Source organism: Aphelocoma coerulescens, chromosome 1, assembly GCF_041296385.1.
Source record: "Aphelocoma coerulescens isolate FSJ_1873_10779 chromosome 1, UR_Acoe_1.0, whole genome shotgun sequence".
Lineage (NCBI taxonomy): Eukaryota > Metazoa > Chordata > Aves > Passeriformes > Corvidae > Aphelocoma > Aphelocoma coerulescens.
In genome coordinates this window covers 62,225,381-62,242,213 of record NC_091013.1, presented here as the reverse complement: position 1 = coordinate 62,242,213, position 16,833 = coordinate 62,225,381, and the positions used below count along the sequence as shown (strand labels likewise).

General features: G+C 40.4%; 1 protein-coding gene across 9 annotated transcripts in view; it reads left to right on the top strand.

Annotated features, from left to right (window-relative positions):
* The window catches only part of ELF1 (E74 like ETS transcription factor 1), an 89,807-nt gene that overhangs the window by 51,889 nt on the left and 21,085 nt on the right, over positions 1-16,833 (top strand). For all 9 annotated transcript variants that reach the window (XM_069009624.1, XM_069009586.1, XM_069009577.1 and 6 more), the window contains 2 exons: positions 7,708-7,882; positions 16,274-16,381. In XM_069009624.1, the coding sequence (XP_068865725.1) occupies positions 7,708-7,882; positions 16,274-16,381 (283 nt within the window). The remainder of the gene's footprint in view (positions 1-7,707; positions 7,883-16,273; positions 16,382-16,833) is intronic.

Here is a 16,833-nt window from a genome sequence, read left to right as displayed (position 1 = left end):
TTTAAACCACATCCTGTGAGTTCTGAAGCTTCAGTGTAGGATTCCTATTGTAAAAATCATGCAGCTAATATTACAGCTTGGTTAATATTAGAGCTTGCATTTATTAACAAGAAATTAGGTGTCTGAGTGCTGTGGAGAAACAGTTCTTAAAAGGCTAAGTGCCATGACAAACTGTTCTTTTGTTAGAGTGAAAAGCATTTACTCTCCTCTCTTTAAAAAAAAAGGCCCACTTTTGGCTTTATAATCTTGTCTCTGGTTCTCTGTATGGCCTAATATCTGGCTGGGTCACTGCCCTGTTTCTGCTGTCAGAGTCATGCGATCATTTCAATGAACTGAGTGTTGTCTGTCTAAAGTGCTAACTCAGTTTTGAGTGGAATTAATAATGTAACTTCCTTCCCTGTATTTTTCCAGAGCTTGTGGTAGCCTGGGGATTTAGATATGGGAATTGCACAAGCATAGTTGAGAACGAGCCTTACTTATTATCTCTGCTGGTTGTTAATTGGTGGCCTTACTTTGCAAGCCAGTAGGAGAGGGGAGAATTGAGGTAGGGAGGGCCACTTCAGTTTGGCTCCTGGGAGGGGTAGTGAGAGCACACGTGGTTTTGTTCTGTTTAGCCGTGCATTCTGCTTCTTGCAATTTCTTCAGATGCTTACCTGAAAAACCTTAAAAATACTAAAGAGAGCTCAACAGGACAGTAAAACCTTTCTAAACAGAGCTTTCTCCAGCTTCAGAACAAACTCAACCTCGATGTTTATCTCATAACCCCACTAAATTCTGCTCTAGATGAAGTCCAAGCAAAGAAGATGCCCTGCAGCATACCGAAAAGGTGATGAAATCAAAGATGCGAAAGGCCAGAGATAGAGGGTGCATAGCAGGAAGGCCATTGCTGCAGTCAGATGCAAGCTCCTTTTAAATCATTGAGTTCACTTAGTTCAGATATCAAAGATGCAGGTAGCCAGCTAGCTGGCTACCCAAAGGAAAATCTTAAATACTCAGTTGTAGAAGAGAAGTCCTGCACAGGGAAGCTTCCCTCCTGGGAAGCTGGTGCAAGGTTTAGTTTGGCTGAGGGTTCATAGTACATTAGCCCAAAAAAGATTGCCTCTTGCTTATACTTGATTGACCTGCTTCTTACCACATAGGAGCTATTGCTACTCCTAAAGTTTTTAAATTCTTAGATGAGTTGTATTTAGGGATGGATAACGCAGTTTGTGTACTTAGCAAAAATTTTAGCTCTCTAAGTGGTCTATGTTGGGCAAAAGCATTTTTTTGGATTTTAATCCTATACAAAAGGTGTCATTTAACTCATCTTTGGATAATTATTTTTACAATGCCCCCACAAGCTGGCATTGCAAGAACTTTGGTGCTTTTCTTGTCAAAGCTTTGCCTGTAGCTCTCTTGTGCCAAGAGCTGTTGGGACATGAACAGCTGTGGGGAGAGGTTCGGGGTCTAAGTGGCAGCTATGCTCACTATTTCAGGGAAGTCATAATTCATGGCTATTTTGTTTAATTTTTTTTTTTTTTTAAGTCTTGGTTAAACAACCATAAATTATGAACAGTCCATTTGCAAATGTAAGCATTCAGCGGCAGATGCCAATGGGAGGGGCTCAGTCACATGGACCCGTGTGAACGGGAAAGGCTTGCTCTTATCAGTTTAGAAAAGAATGATTTTTAAATTTTTTGTTTTTCTTGGAGGGTTCACTTACCACATAGTAGATCTGTGGCGAGGAAGAAATGAAATGAAAGTACCCTTGTAATTTTCAGAAGGGAACAAGTGTCTTGGGCTAAGGCTACTGATAACCTGTCTGGCTTCTGCTGCATGTCAGGAATCTGGTTAAAATAGAGAGTTTGCTTTTTCTTCCTTTCTGTGTTTTTGTTTTGTTTGTTTGGGGTTTTTTGTTGTTGTTGGGAGACAAGGAGAGACTGCACACATAAAACTGTTCCTACAGGCTTTGGCTGAGTCAATGCCTCTGTCTAAACCTGCTTCTCTTCCTATCTGCAGCTGCTTCTTTCAATGCCTTTTCATTTAATCCTTTGTGGACTTACAGCTAATGTGATATTTGATAAGGACATTCTTAATTTAAAAAGCTGAATAAAAGCAGCCACAGTGTCTAGATCCCTAGTAAGAAGTTTTAAATGGTGCCAGGGACAAGTTGAATCATTACAACCATTAAATTGCTAACATGGTTTCCAGCATGACTGCTCTGTGTCGGGCTGTGCTCTCTCAGGTGGCTCTGATGCATGTAGTAACCTGTGCCTGAAGACCCCTTCTATATCTCTGAGGGATGTTTCTCTCTTCCCTTCTGATAAAGAGGGGTCCAAGACCTTAGGTTGAGTCATGACTTCTGCACCATTATCTTAAGCCTAGGTTTGCTCTTCCACATTCCCTGATATTGCCGTGGGCTTTCAGAAAGATTAAGCCAGCTGGTCAAGATAAAAGTCTACGTTTTTTTGGCTATTTCCAGCTCCGGCAGAAGGTTCCTCCCCCCTTATCCACTTTCAGTTTTATGAAGACTTTAAGGAAAATATGAAATCTCTAATAAGGCTGTCTTCCCAGAAAAGCAAGCATCGTATGTCTGCCTTCAGCATCCCTTTGTGCAATTTGGTCACTTCTCAGATGCTGGCAATGGGAACACCTTTAAAGTTAAGAGGCTGCCTCTGCACAGAGACCTTCAGCAGGGGAAAACCAAAGGCTGTTTTCTAGTCACTAAGGTCACTTTGTCTCATTCTGTTTAGTTTTCTGGGGTGTTTTATTTGTTTTTTGGTTTTTTTTTTCTTTTGTTTGTTTTTTACTATAAATGGCAATCTGTATTGTGAGTCTGGATTCTGTTGTTTGGTTAAAAAGACAGTTGGTTTTTCCCAGAGGTTGCTTTCTCCTTTTTTTTTTTCTCAGATAGCTTTTCCTTCTACTATCTATTGCATACATTTCCTCCCACCCATCATTCACTTGCACAAAATTTATTCCACACCAGTTAGAAGCTAGTCAGCATATTCCTGGGACAAGTTGTCATCCTAAAAGACTTGTAGTATGAGAAGACAGTACCTCCAAAGCAGAAGAAATCCCCTTCCTTATATTCCATTTCCATGGCCAGGATGGTGTTTTGATCTTCTGTCAGTTGGTGACAGTTCATGAGACAATTTTCAGAGGAAAAAAAGAAACACCTTGTCAGCATATCAAACACAGTAGAAGAATTAGAGAGCAGGAAGGAAGATTGCTGCCTTTAACCCCTGGAGCAGGACAGGGTTCAGTTTTCAGGGAATTATGGAGTATAACCAATGCTTTCAGGGACCTGCTCATGGGGCTTTCCATGGACTTCAGCATCTGTATGAAGTTTGCACTCCTCTGAATTGGTAAAGGTTGGTCTACAGGGATTTGGTGTCTAAGGTTTGGGAAGGTTTCAGCAGTAGCTCAATGGCTTTGTGTCCCACTGACATGGGAGATGGGTTGAAGCCAAGTCAAAGCTTTGCTGGAGCTAGGGTATCATATTGTACCTATATTTTTGTATGAGAAAGATGAAGCAGCAGAAGTAGGAGAAATTTAAAGATATGCAAATTGTTCTTCTGTGGATCTCTGTATCAATTTCTTGAAAATTACTGCCGCCACTTGGGGAATTTTTTTAAACTTTGGTGGGATAGTTTGCACTCTTCCTTTTTGCCAGGGCCTATAGAAGCATGTTTATATTAGAAATAAATTATTTTGTGATCTTGCTATTAGAGAGGTAATTTAATTTGTGTTAATTGAATCACTACCTTGTAGTTCTTAATTTAATGTTTTCCCTGTGTGTAATTCTCATTACACACTAGCTTCAAAGGGAGCCATAGTAAAAAAGGGCTCTTTTGCAGTTCCAAATGTGTACAAAGGTATTTTTGGGTCTTACAAAACAACAGAACTAGAGGAAGGTTTAGCTTGGCTCTCAACTGGGATTCAGGCACTCTCAGTGAAATCAAAACTTTATAGTAAAGTACCGAGGTGAGATTACCTCACAACAGCCATATGTACGTCTGTGTACATTAGTATCAGCTTTTAAAACTGAGTGAAAGGCTTGTTAATGAAATCATAACCAATTGCAAATATTGTGCAAAAAAGCAATGACCACTTCCACAAAAACGCGTTTCAACTTAAATTTGTTTGCCGTTGTGTGAATGCTTTTCTCAATAGGAGCGAATTAGAATTTGTTCCCTCCTTTCCTTTTCACAACCATGGCAGGAAGGAAAGTCCATACATTGTACCACTGTAGGGTATGAGTTGGAAGCAGGTGTAACAACAGTTTTAAAATAAAAGGCACAAGAAGTGATGTTTACTTGGATTCTTCCAGTTCAAAACTGTGATTAAGTTAAAGAAAAGCACGTTTAAAATGTCTTACCGTGAGTGAATGCTTTTCTGTTTGTCTCCAGTCTTTTGGAAGCATAGTGTGCCAGCAGCTTCCTTGGATAGTCTGGCACAGAGTTCAGGTGAAGAGGTATTGCCCTACCATGGGGGTTTCTCTGCCTGCAGACATAGTCAGTGACCACATCAGAGTTGTGTATGATGATTGTTTCTAGACATGGTCAAAATACAGTTTAATCTTGCAGAGCAGTTCAGATCTGATCATACGGATCAAACCAAGTACTGCTGAGCTGTCTGAAGCAGCACAGATCAGTACCATAGGAAACATTTTGGTCAGTAGTGAAGTGTAGTTTAGAAACACGTGGATGTTTGGGCTTTTGTAACTAGGTTTCATAGCAAAGTGAATAGGGTGTAATATAAATAGGGCTTTGAGAAACTGGTCTGAAAGCATGTGACAATCAGTTGATTTTATCTGTGTTTTATTATTCTGCAACGTTTTTCTACAACTTGTCCTCTCAGAGGCCAAGCCAGTGGCGTGAGCATTGGTCATTAGAGAAGGACAGTGCTGAGCCAGAGTAATTTTCTTCTCCAGAAGAAGCTAATGTATGGCTTATCTTAAACACAGGCACCTCGATCTGTCGCTGCAGACACTGCAGCTACTGAGCTGGTGCAGGGGTGGAAGCGGGCGAGAGGAGCGCGCCTCGCTGCGCAGATGTGGCGGGGAGGAAGCTGGCCACTTGCTGACGAGTGTGCAGGGGACAGATGCCTACACCAGAAATAAGCACCCCAACGCCTCCACCATTTCATAGTCAGTGTAGAGAAATAGGTGGTTTTAGGCCATGACTCATTCTAGCATAGCACAGGAGCCTAAAACTGGGCAGGGAAATTGTGCCCTAGAAATACCATTTCTGTCTGTTGGCTGGGAAGGAACCTTGGGGTTCCTAGCTCATGTCCAAGTGCCTGGACCACAGCTGTCTGTAACTTAAATCCCAAAAGTTATGTATTGTGGCATATTACTGAAACTGAGGTATTTGAACTATTTTTAGAACATAATTGTATCTCAGGAATGAGGCTATAATGGACCATCTACCTTGTAGCTTATGGAACGTATTGTTGAAAACAGAACTTCTTTTTAATGCATGTAGTTTTTTATCTTTCCTCTCTCTTTACAGTGCTTTATCTTTTTTTATTGAATTGGCTTTTATTTAATCAAATCTATTTGTTTATTCTTGCCTGGAAGCAAATAGGATCAAGGATGTTAGGGTCAGTAAACAAATAGGATGCAAAATGTGAGCATCACTTTTTCTGAGGAACAGTAGGGACCTCTTGGCCATCAATGATTTATGGTTTCTCAGCTCCAGCATGATGCAGCATTGGTTAGAGGTGCCCACTACACCCCAAAGGTGTAGTGTGGCAGCTGTCCCATTGCTTGACTTGATATACACCTGTCATCTGGCGATATGATTGCACAAGAGGGCTTTAACTGGTTTGCACTTTGTTCATTTTTATTGATCTTCTACCATACTGCTTTCTTTTGAAATGTTTGATAAAATAGGTCGTCATTTGTTGGGTCTTTTTTTTAATTTTAGTTTTGTTGGCTTTTTTTTTTTTTTTAGGAGACTGTCCATGATAGAAGCCCTTTAAAATATTTGTATTTCAGTTCTTCTTTTTTTCCTGGTTGCCCTTTACCACAGTTTTTTCTGAGACATGTTTTACAAAACACAGAGCAATTTAACGTGGTAATTACTGCCTTTTAAAACTTCTAATTGCACTTTCTACTTTCAGTACTTACGGTCCAGACTCTCCCCTAGGGGAGGCTTACTCCCATAGCTGTTGTCTGTGTTGAGCAGATAGCTCTGATACCATTTGCTGTCTGTGACGGTGTGCGTAGTGGCAAGAGTGAGAGATGAGTAATTCCTAAACGAGGGCACAATCATACAGTTGGTTTTTTCCCTTGGGTTTTTAACTTGTGTGGTTAAAAAAACTACTTATCTTCCTTCCAATACATGAAGGGAACCTACAAGAAAGATTGAGGCTATTTACGAGAGCATGTGGTGACAGTACAGGTGGGAATGACTTCAAACTTAAAAGATGGTAGGTTTAGATTAGATATTAGGAAAAGATTCTTTACTGTGAGAGTGGAACAGTACTGGAGCAGGTTGCCCAGGAAAATTGTGGATTCCCCCTCCCTGGAAGTGTTTAAGGCCAGGCTGGCTGGAACTCTGAGCAACCTGATGTAGTGGAAGGTGTCCCTGTCCATGGCAGGGGGATTGGAACTCGATGATCTTTAATGTTTCTTCCAATCCAGGCCATTCCATGATTCTATGACTGTACATATCTGTGCTCTTCTGTGGAGGGTGGGACCAAATGTAGATATACTGGTTTTCTCAGAAATATGTTTTAGCAACTTTTTTTTTTTCTGGTTTTTAAGCTTGAGACACTCATAATGTGTTTTATTTTTGTAGTGAGGGAACCTTAGACTTACACTAGACTTTCTTTGAACCTGTTCTGCTGTCAGTCTGCTACGACTTTCTTCCTGCAAATGACATTTTAAAAGACTCACTTTGGAAAATACAGTGGCTGTAGTAGATGTTATTTGCTGCAAACCTCTTCCTGTTGAGTGGTTGCCTTTTCAGAGAGTGTGTATCTTATTATTATTGCTGGTCGGTTTGATTTCTGTTTTCCGGCTGCCTCTTTTCTTCTGTATCTGATGCAAAATAGCTGTCAAGACTGAAGGGTGATGTCTAAAAGCAGACTTAGGAAGGAAAGTGCTGAGGGGGGTGTGGTGTGAGTAAGGTCAAATGACTAAAGCCATAAGAATTAGAGAGGGAATGTATTACAGCACTTACATCAACCCATTACACCCCTTCCTTTTGTAGCAAGCAGCCCCTAAAATAGTGATATTAAATAGTGTTATTAAATATTAAATAGGAAGTTTGGTGCCTGTGAGAGCTTTGTCCAGTCCTCACAGCCACAGGACTCTTTCACCCTCAGCTTGATGGGAAGAGCAAAAGGTGAAGGTGTTAGCAGCAAGTTCCTCACCCAGTATTATTGCCAGCTAAGTCTAGCACTTACTGTGCTGTGCCACTCCTCTGTATTGTCAGCTTTAATGCTTCAAAACCATGTTGTGCAGGTCTGGTGTTATGTACTGAAGTACAGTCAGTACAGCAGATACTACAGCAATATTCAGCCTCTGGCTCCTGGTGGGACACTGCTGCTATTTGCTTTTGTGTGCTAAAAATCATCTTGTCCTTTAGTACTCCCTCCTGACAATTTAATATCCAGGTGGTGTAGTATAGGTCTGTTGAAGTATTAGTCATTAAGTGGTTAGCTTGGATACAATCTAACTATATTTTGTTATTTCTTTTTTTCTACACCCCCCAGCTTGGTGATCCATCTATTTTCCCTGCTGTCATCGTGGAGCATGTTCCTAGTGCAGAACTTCTACATAACTACTCTGGCTTAACCTGCGTGGATGAACCTAGTGACATGATCACTGAGAACTCTCTGGATGTTGCAGAAGAGCAAATCATAGAAGATGATGATATCACCCTCACAGGTTGGCAATGAAACCATTTCTGTGTCATGTCTTTGCACCAAGATGGCTGTGACTAATGGTGGAAGAAAAAAAGGACAAAAAACCAACAGGGAGCAAAATGAAGAGTGGTATTGAATGCTGTTAGTTCTGTACAAGACAGAGAAAATGATATTAATACTGTGAGCAGGTGGCTTGTAATTCCAGTTACACAGCTGATAATGGTGAAGAGTTTCATCCGTCAACAGTGATTAAGGCAGAGTCCTGCTCAGAGTACCAGCAAGGTTTTCTTTGTTCTTCATAGGTTTTATTTGCTTTTACTTAATAGGTGGTACATTCCTAAGTAAACATATATACCAAAAAGCAGGAATATGCAGCTTGAGTAGATGTACTGCTTTAACTTCCTGAGGGTATAGAATTGTAAATTAAAATGTGCATGCTAGGATGGCTTACTGGTGTAAGTATGCTCAACATAGTATTAATTTTGGCTCTCTAATAAGGATTAACACCTAAAATACAGATGTTTTTTGTAAATTCTGTTAGAAAAGGTAGCCCCAAAGAAAAAACAATTCTCAAGAGGAAAGCACAAAGATAAGACACATTTTTTTAAACACAACCTCTCACTGAATACATGTATTTGAAGCACTTTTGCAGAAAAAGTCTCAAAAGAAGGGTAGATACTTTAGAGAGAAATTTTCTTTCAGTCACTAGGCTCCACACCTGGACTGTCTCCAGGGATGGAGACATCTTGCTGGTTTCACTCATGCTTTTGACATTATTTCCAAAGACATGCTCTGATACAATCTTTTACTACCAAAAGCAAAACAAGAATTCAACATAACTTGATATGAGGAACAGTTTACAGAGTAAATTGATATGAGCTGTTCTCAGTAAATGGTTTTATCTGATGAAAATGGCTCATTTTTTTTCATAGTAGTGAATTATCTGTGAACAGACTGTGACCATACAAATAGGTTATTATTCAAGAAGGTTTTACATACTCAAACTGTATTTCAAACTGAGACCTCTTGCCAACTTGCTGTTCATATTAATTATTCACACTACAACTGGCATTTCCCCAGTGTGTTACTTAAGCACCACTTAATGCATCCGTGTAAATTTCATAGCAGATCGTTTTTGTGAATCCATATTCACTGTAATATATTGTGTGTGAATTTTTATATGTATGAGTAATTGTGAAACTCCACTTTTGCGAATGCCCTTGTTAATAATCTTTTTTTTTTTTTTTTTTTTTTTTTTTTTTTTTTTTTTTTGTTGCTGGTCACATGAGAAGGGTTTGCAAATTGCTGCCAGAAACTGAAAATATTTAATCCTTGTAACTGATGGTGTCCAAGGGTTTCTGGGATACTTTGGAGGCAGACAAATATGGTATTGTTCCCATCATCCATTGTAGTTCAAGAAATCTGTTTTTCTTTAAAGGTGAAGTTCTTAGAAATCAAGAGCTGCCACTTTGCAGAGATGATTGTTGTGGAGGAGATGCTAACTAATTACCTGTTTCAGTCTCCATCCTGTGCATGCTGTGGATTTCCTTAGCAGGGAGAGGGGATGAATGCAGGCCGAGCAGGGACCAGCACTATGGTTGGAAAGCTCCTGCTCAGGACAAGGCAGGCAACACTGGTAGCTCAGCCCCTGGTCTCTGGCAGGAAGCTATCCATCCTGACTCTAGTGGGGCAGAATTTGGGGCCCAGGGGTGTGAAGCCACCCCCCAGGAGGAGAGGACATTGGGGAGGGAGGCCCCTGTTATCTCCCTGCCCACTGCGGACAAGCATCGGCTGTGGCCACAGCTGCCCACTTGAGCTGCAAGACTGCTGTGTGCAAGAGACCCAGTTCAAGTATAGCTTGCTATAGGCTGCCTCTGAAATGGGGCTAATCATAGCTGAATTTTCCCACCTACTCTATTTTTCAGCTGCTTTTTTTCTTTTCTCCCTTCTTTGAAGTTTCCTTCTTGATTTTATTCATGGGCATGTTTGCTCTCAACAGTGAAATGTGTTGTTTTGCTCTTTGAAGTTAGTACCAGTCTTTTCAGTCACTTCCACATTATGCCTTTGAGAGAGGATCAGACATCATAAAGACTGTACTAATGCCACATTAAAATATTTACAAGGCTGACGTTCACAGCAAAACAAAACTGAAACCACCATAATTTATGACTGAACATTACTGAGTGATGACTGCTTAGTGTGAAGGATTTAAGTTTTTTAAAGTTACTCATTTTTCAGTACTATTTTACAACTGTCATCCACTGGGCTTCTCTTTTCTCCTAGATTAACAGAAATTAGCAGTAAACCTCATGAAACTGAAGCAATTAGTTTTTAGGGATCTATCTGCAGAATAGTGGATGCTGATAGGTTTTTTCAACTGTAGGATGTAGCTTCAGCCCTTCAAAAGCACAGCTATCACACATTGGTGATTACTTACCTGTCATATAAATTATAACCTGCAGAAAACTAAATTATAAGAACAGCATCTGTTGCACATGAAACCCTGCTGAGACATGGCCAGCAATCAGCTTTTTAGCTATGTTAATGCTCACGCTGTAATTTTTTTGTAATGAATAGGCAGACGTGCCTTATCACCCTCCTCTTTAGAAGCACTTTTCCCTGGAAGAACTGCGATGGCAATTTTATGGTCAGTTTGCTGCCAGTCTTACGGGATTTTAAATTATTAACTATCATGTAGTGAAGGGTGATTAACAAAAATAATTAGAGAATTTGGCTTTGAATGAAGTTTTATCTCTAAAGGGAATACTGAAATATTTTTTCTCTGAAAAATACAGGGGATAATGTTTTGTGCAGAGGAATTCTAGGCCAACTTGTCAGATGGTACAGTTTGCTACACTATCTCATTAATGTGGCTAGTTATGGATATAAGGTGCACAAGACGGAGGAACTAATTGGATTTTTCCTGAAAACATTTATTTTTTATTCTTGTTATAATTTTTTTTCAAATTTTGTCATGTCTGGTGAGTTTAAGTTACGAAAAACCACAGTTAATCAAAGTTTGCCATTTCGTGGTTCACCTGTTCTGGCACTGTTTTCATGGGATCAGGGAAGTGGCTGCACTGAGACAGCTTGTGGAGGAGGATGAGAGAGCAGGGATAGAAAATTTGCATTTAGATGTCCTGTGTCCTAGTCTGAATAGGGAGCATGGAAGTGTGCGTTTTCATAGATCAATAATGGTACTTAATAACCAGTTCAGAAGTTATTTTGCAACATTTTGAAGTTTGGTAGTGTTTGCTTAGTACATTTTGTGAAGCTCTAGCAGTCCTGCACAAACCCAGTGTCTTTGGTGGTCATTTCTGATGTTACAAAGAAATCTGAAGGAGTAGTTAGGTGGAAACTGAACTTCATAGTGTTAATCTGTGAGGACTGTGAGTTGCTGAGATGCCAGTTGTAAAAAAAATGGGTTTTGGTTTCAGTTACTTTGTAAAGAAATTATTCACGGCTGCCTGTAGCTGTGGTTAAAACCGGAGAGGGTTTTTTTATATACCACCTCAATGAGATAATTTTCTTTACAAATTGTAAAGCCTTATTTAAAAAAGAAAATGGTGATTTGCAGGTCTCCTGAAATACCTGTGTTTTTAAATTCAGTTTTCCAGTGTCAGATAACAATCAGCTCAGAGTGGATACTAAAAAGTATGTGCTTAAATTTAACAGACAGCTATTCTGCAAAAGGGGGGGGTCTGTCCATGTCTAATGGATCTGTTTATTCTTTTAGCAACTTTAGGTTTCTTCCAACATTATTTTGAGGCTCTGCAGTCCCTGTTTTTGTCTCTAGTAAAACCAGCAGTGAACTTAAACACAGCTGTGACTAGCACAACCTTTATCTCAGGCTGGACAAGGACTCGCGTTGTCCACTCTGCAGAGCTGCCAGCCACCAGGAAAGCAATGGGGGTGGGACAGGATTGCCCAGAGTGGTGTAAAAATTTTAAAAAAGGCACTAGACAGGAAGAGGGAAAGCAGGACTTTGAACTGAGGTGGGTAACTTCCAACATGAGGCATAATTTCACAGCAGAAGGCTGTGTTTGGGCAAGCCTTGTGCTAATGCTGATTCATGGGGAACCTGGATTTGCAGTAACTGGGCAGAAATTGGCATGCAGATACAGAGGCTTATGTTTGTGGCTTGCTCAGATAAACAAAGACTTGTACCCTGGGAAAAACTGGGAAGATATTTTTAGGTGTGGTTTTCCCCCTCCCCTCTCTTTTTCTCCCCCTTTCTCTTCTCCCTTTTTTCCTTTTTTCTTACCCATTTTTTTCTTCCCTGCCTCTTTTTCCCTTTTTCATTTTTTTCCTCCCATTTTTTCTCCCCCTTCCCCCTTTTTTCCTTTTTTTAAAAAATGTTTCTGCCTTTTTCAGATAACATTTGAAACCTGATACTTCTCAGAAATGACACCCTGCCCCATTTTTTCAGGTCTGACTTCGGCAAAGTGTAAAAAAGAAGCCGTTTCATTCCAGTTCTTCTTAAATCTGGGACTGTATCATAACAGCCAGTGATTGGAATACCATTCTGCAACATTACAGAAAAGCTAAAATAAGAGACACCCGCTTGCCTTTGGTAGATGAGTTGAATATCTCTGAGCACTGTCTCATGTTGAGCGATGTGAATGAGCATCTTGCTGTTAAAAGGACAAAGACGTGGTCCTCCACTTATTCTGTGAGGTACCCCACACCTTGTTTGTTAGCTCTTGAGTTCTTGTAATTCAGCTTGCTTACCCAGCAAATACAACCAAAACCTTTTCAGACATTTTATAAATCTCAGTTGCCTCACTGTGTGATCAAAAAAGTATGAAGCCTGGTATGTGTTAAGTGACAGAAGTTTGGATTGTGAACCAGGGGCAGAGATGGGAGGAAAAACTACAACCCTTGGTTTTTTCAGCAACGGGGAAATATTAACTTGTCTTAAACCACTTTGTGAAATCATCTTCTCTGAAGATGCTTGAAGGGTGTTGGCAAGAGCATTGGAGTGGTTAAGAAACTTAATTTTGCCATTCTGTGTTTGTGTATAGAAAGATACTGCTGCTGCCTGTAGAGGAGTACATCTGGTCCGGGTAGCTCTGCCGGCAAGCTGCAGAGCGACTTGCAAATTAAGCTCTGGGTGGGAGAAAGACACAAGAGGCTGTGAACTGCCAACCTTTGGGATAAAAAAGAGCACCAAGGTGGCACCTGGGCCAGGCAGGCAAGGAACAGTGAGAGAGACAGTAGGAGCCAGGAACTGCTGATCTTTTGGATAAGAAAGGAGAAGGCAGGTGACAGCAGTGGCAGTGATGTCGATGGACACAGAAAGGAAGAGAGAGACTTGCCTCACTTTATAGTGAGGCTGTAAAAACCCAGGGGTTCCTTGGTTGGGATCATCCTTGGGGGCACCACCTTGGGCTGTTCCTGTGTTACTGTGCTGTGAATAAATGGCTTTATGGAATGAGACATCTGAGACTCTGCCATGGGAAATCTGAGGTCGAAGTGGTGAGGAAACCTGGTCTGACTGTGTGAGTGGGGTGTATGGGGAGCCAAGGGGAATGTGTCACTGGAGCCGCCCACTGTGAAGGGACTTTGGTCCCAGCAGTGGCAGTCTCTGGTCTTGTGATGTGACTGCCAGTGAGTCTTGTGAATGGTCAGACTGGGAAGTTTCCTTAGCATGCTTATATTTTTTGTGAGCATCAAATTATATTAATTTCTATATTTACATTATTTATATGGCTATTATAAGTTCCTTTCATTAGTCTTGGATAGGGATGGTAAACTTCTAGCCATATGGTGTAACAGTGATGTAAAGCTGGTAGTCTCTTCCTTACGTGCTGTTATTCAGAGTGAAGAATTGACTCTGCTCCATCACCTTGGTACCTGAAAGCCAGCAAGAGGGTTTGGTCCTCCTGCAGCTTTCTTTGAGGAAAGAGCAGACAGCAGCAGCTCTCTCCTCCCTGCCTGCAGCACTGAGAACCTGGGGGGGATACCACTCCTGGCTTTTAAATTGTATGTGGCAATATAAACCAGCCACGCTCCATGACTTTGGCTGAGCTGGATCATGGAAAGCTAACCTTCCTGTCCGTTCAAACAATATCAGAACTGAGAACAGCTGCTTTGGCAGTGCTGTGTGCATTTATTTATACTTGTATGATGTGACATCCTTCTTGAGGTCTTGGTAATTCTGGTAGATGATGTGGGAAATTCTCATCCAGATAAAACTTAGAACCAGAAGCATCAAGACACCAGCACCAGCCCAAGCGTGAACATGGCCACAGACTGAATGGGCTGTGCATATTCCGTCTCCTCTTCAGATGGCGAGGCATTCCCTAGGGATGCTGTGTGGCTCTTGAGGCTGAGATGCCCTGGGTCTGAGCTCCTGAGCATGTCAGCTGCCTGAAAAAATTGTCAGTGATTTGCTGCCCTCTCTTGCTCTAGCGCTTCCAAGGTCAGGACCTTAGTCCATACTTACTTTCTCTTCATGCTATCCTCCTCCTCAGCTCTTTGTTTCTCATTTCTTAAGACTGTTTGGAGATGTCAGCCAGAAGGTGCAGATCCTTAACTGTCTGAGTGTCTTTGCAAGATACAGGGTGGAGGTGGTCCTGTAGACAACAGGGTAAGTTGCTGTGTGGATCAGGGATTCTCAACACCTGTCTGCTTTATTCTGTCTTAGCCTGAGCCTCCTACGCTTGGGGCACTGTGGGACTAAGGCTGAGAAAAAATCCAGAACATAAGGAGGCTTCTGTAAATCACAGCTGGTGGAGGAGGTAGGGCTGATGCGTGGATGACAGCATTCATCTTTGCCATCTCATAATGATACAGTTGCTGAAGCTATAAACATTTGGGATGAAACCAGGAGTTTTTGTTTGGTTGCTTTTTTAGTTATGTAATTGTTTAGTGCTAATTGAACTGGGTGCTTCGTTGCTGCTGTGATATTTTTAAGGTTAAAATGTAGAAATTCTGGCATAAACTTTCTGGTTTTGTGCGCAGAAATATTCCAAGGTCATTACATCGTGTTTTAACATGCATATTTGCTTGCTCTGTCAGTCAGTGTGGTGGGTTTTTTTGTTTGGTTGGTTTCTTGGGGGTTTTTTTGGGTTTTTTTTTTTGTGGTTTTTTTTTTTAATGTGACTGCCCCGCCCAAAATTCCTCAAAGCTTAACAGGGATAGGGAGGTGTAAAGCTGGTGGAAGTAACTGAGTTTTCTTGGTGTCCTAGGGAAGGGAATACTAATGCAGCCCTTTTTATGACTTTGATAGATGCAAGTGAATTCCCCAAAGTTGCATCAAATTCATGTTAAAGGGTAAGGAAGCCCAGCCCAAGCATTTCCATTCAACAAACAGTAATTTCTAAAAGGATGTGTTGAACAGTTTTAAATGTTTATGGTACCAGGAACTGCCATCTATGTTATTTTTCATGTTACAGTTATTTTGAAAAAATCATCTGGTCAAGTACTCTTCCAGTTAAACCAGTATTATCTTCTTGGAACAGCTGTTATTTTGCAAAATTATATGTTATTGGATTTTTTTTGTTGTGTACCCTCAGATTACTTTAACATGTACATTAAGCATTATAATTAATGCTCAGGAGCTTTGGGTTTATCTAATGGCTGCCCTCATGAGATGGATGAGGAATTGTCTAGAAGACAACAATTTTGAAAAGCTTGCCAACCTTCCATATTGCTTTTCATGTTTCATGTTTGCTTTCCAGTGTGTTCTTGGAGCCTGCACTGTTAGCCCTACCTGTAATTCCCATGAATTTGAATGGTTTAGGATTCAGTTACACCTTTACATCACATGGTCTGTAACAGAACTTGTGGAATATTTTCTTGTCTCTCCTCCAGGCTAAATAACTGGATAGTTTCAATGGGCATGTCTTATTTATGGAATTCACTTCTGTTCCTAAAACCACAGAATTGTTAGGGTTGGAAAAGACCTCTCAGATCATCAAGTCCTATTGTCAACCCAGAACCACCACCATGTTCACCATTAAATCATGTCCTCAAGTGTCATGTACATGTTTTTCTGTGGATAAGACACTGGACCACCGTAAGAAGTTAGCAATATTGTGTTTTTAAATAATAATCTCTGGAATATTGCTTGTGTTAGTGATATTTCTTAGTTTCATGAGTGTTGTGTTTTACTGCATGTGCTTGATCAGCAAAGAGAGGGGTTAGAAAGATGAGGCAGAAACAAAGGATTTGTGTTGGGTTTGTTTGGGGTTTTTTGTATGTGCAATCTGAAAAATATACTGTAGTAAATAAATGATTACAGTGTACATTTTCTCCCCAGCTAATCTGATGCTACACATCTAGTAGAAGACCATGTTTATCACTTTTTCTTTCTTTTTTCTGGAAACGAAATAGGAATAAATACCACGTTAAGCTTTAAGTCTAGTTCATAGCTTCTTAAGAACTATTTTTTCTCCCTTGGTTTTAGTTGAAGCATCTTGTCATAATGGAGATGAAACAATGGAAACAATTGAGGCTGCTGAAGCACTTCTCAATATGGACTCCCCTGATCCTATATTGGATGAAAAAAGAATGAGTAAGTTTTTTTTATGAAAATCCAATCTGTATTTCCCAGGTTTATTTGTGAAAGGAGGAGGGATTCACTGCAGCATGGTTGCATGGAATTGGTAGGATTTTTTCTTAACTTCCAGATAGCCTTTATGTACATAGTTTGGATATCAGATATCCAGTGCTGTAAGCAATGAAGGATTTCATTGCCATGGCAGAGTTGAACAGGAAAAGAAAGAGTCAAGAACTAGAGAGGGAAGATGTGAATGAAGTTGAATGGTTTAGATTGCAGAGTTTTGTTTGGTTGATGTTTTATGTTGTCATGATAAAAGAACATACACTTACATTTGCAGACTGCCTTAAATATGAATGTGAAAAAACAGATAATTGTGCTTTTTGTGGAGTGGGTTCTGTCATTAAATTGTTCTAGTAGTGCTTCTGCTTGTGTAAAATGTCATTGGCACATATATTGAATTATAA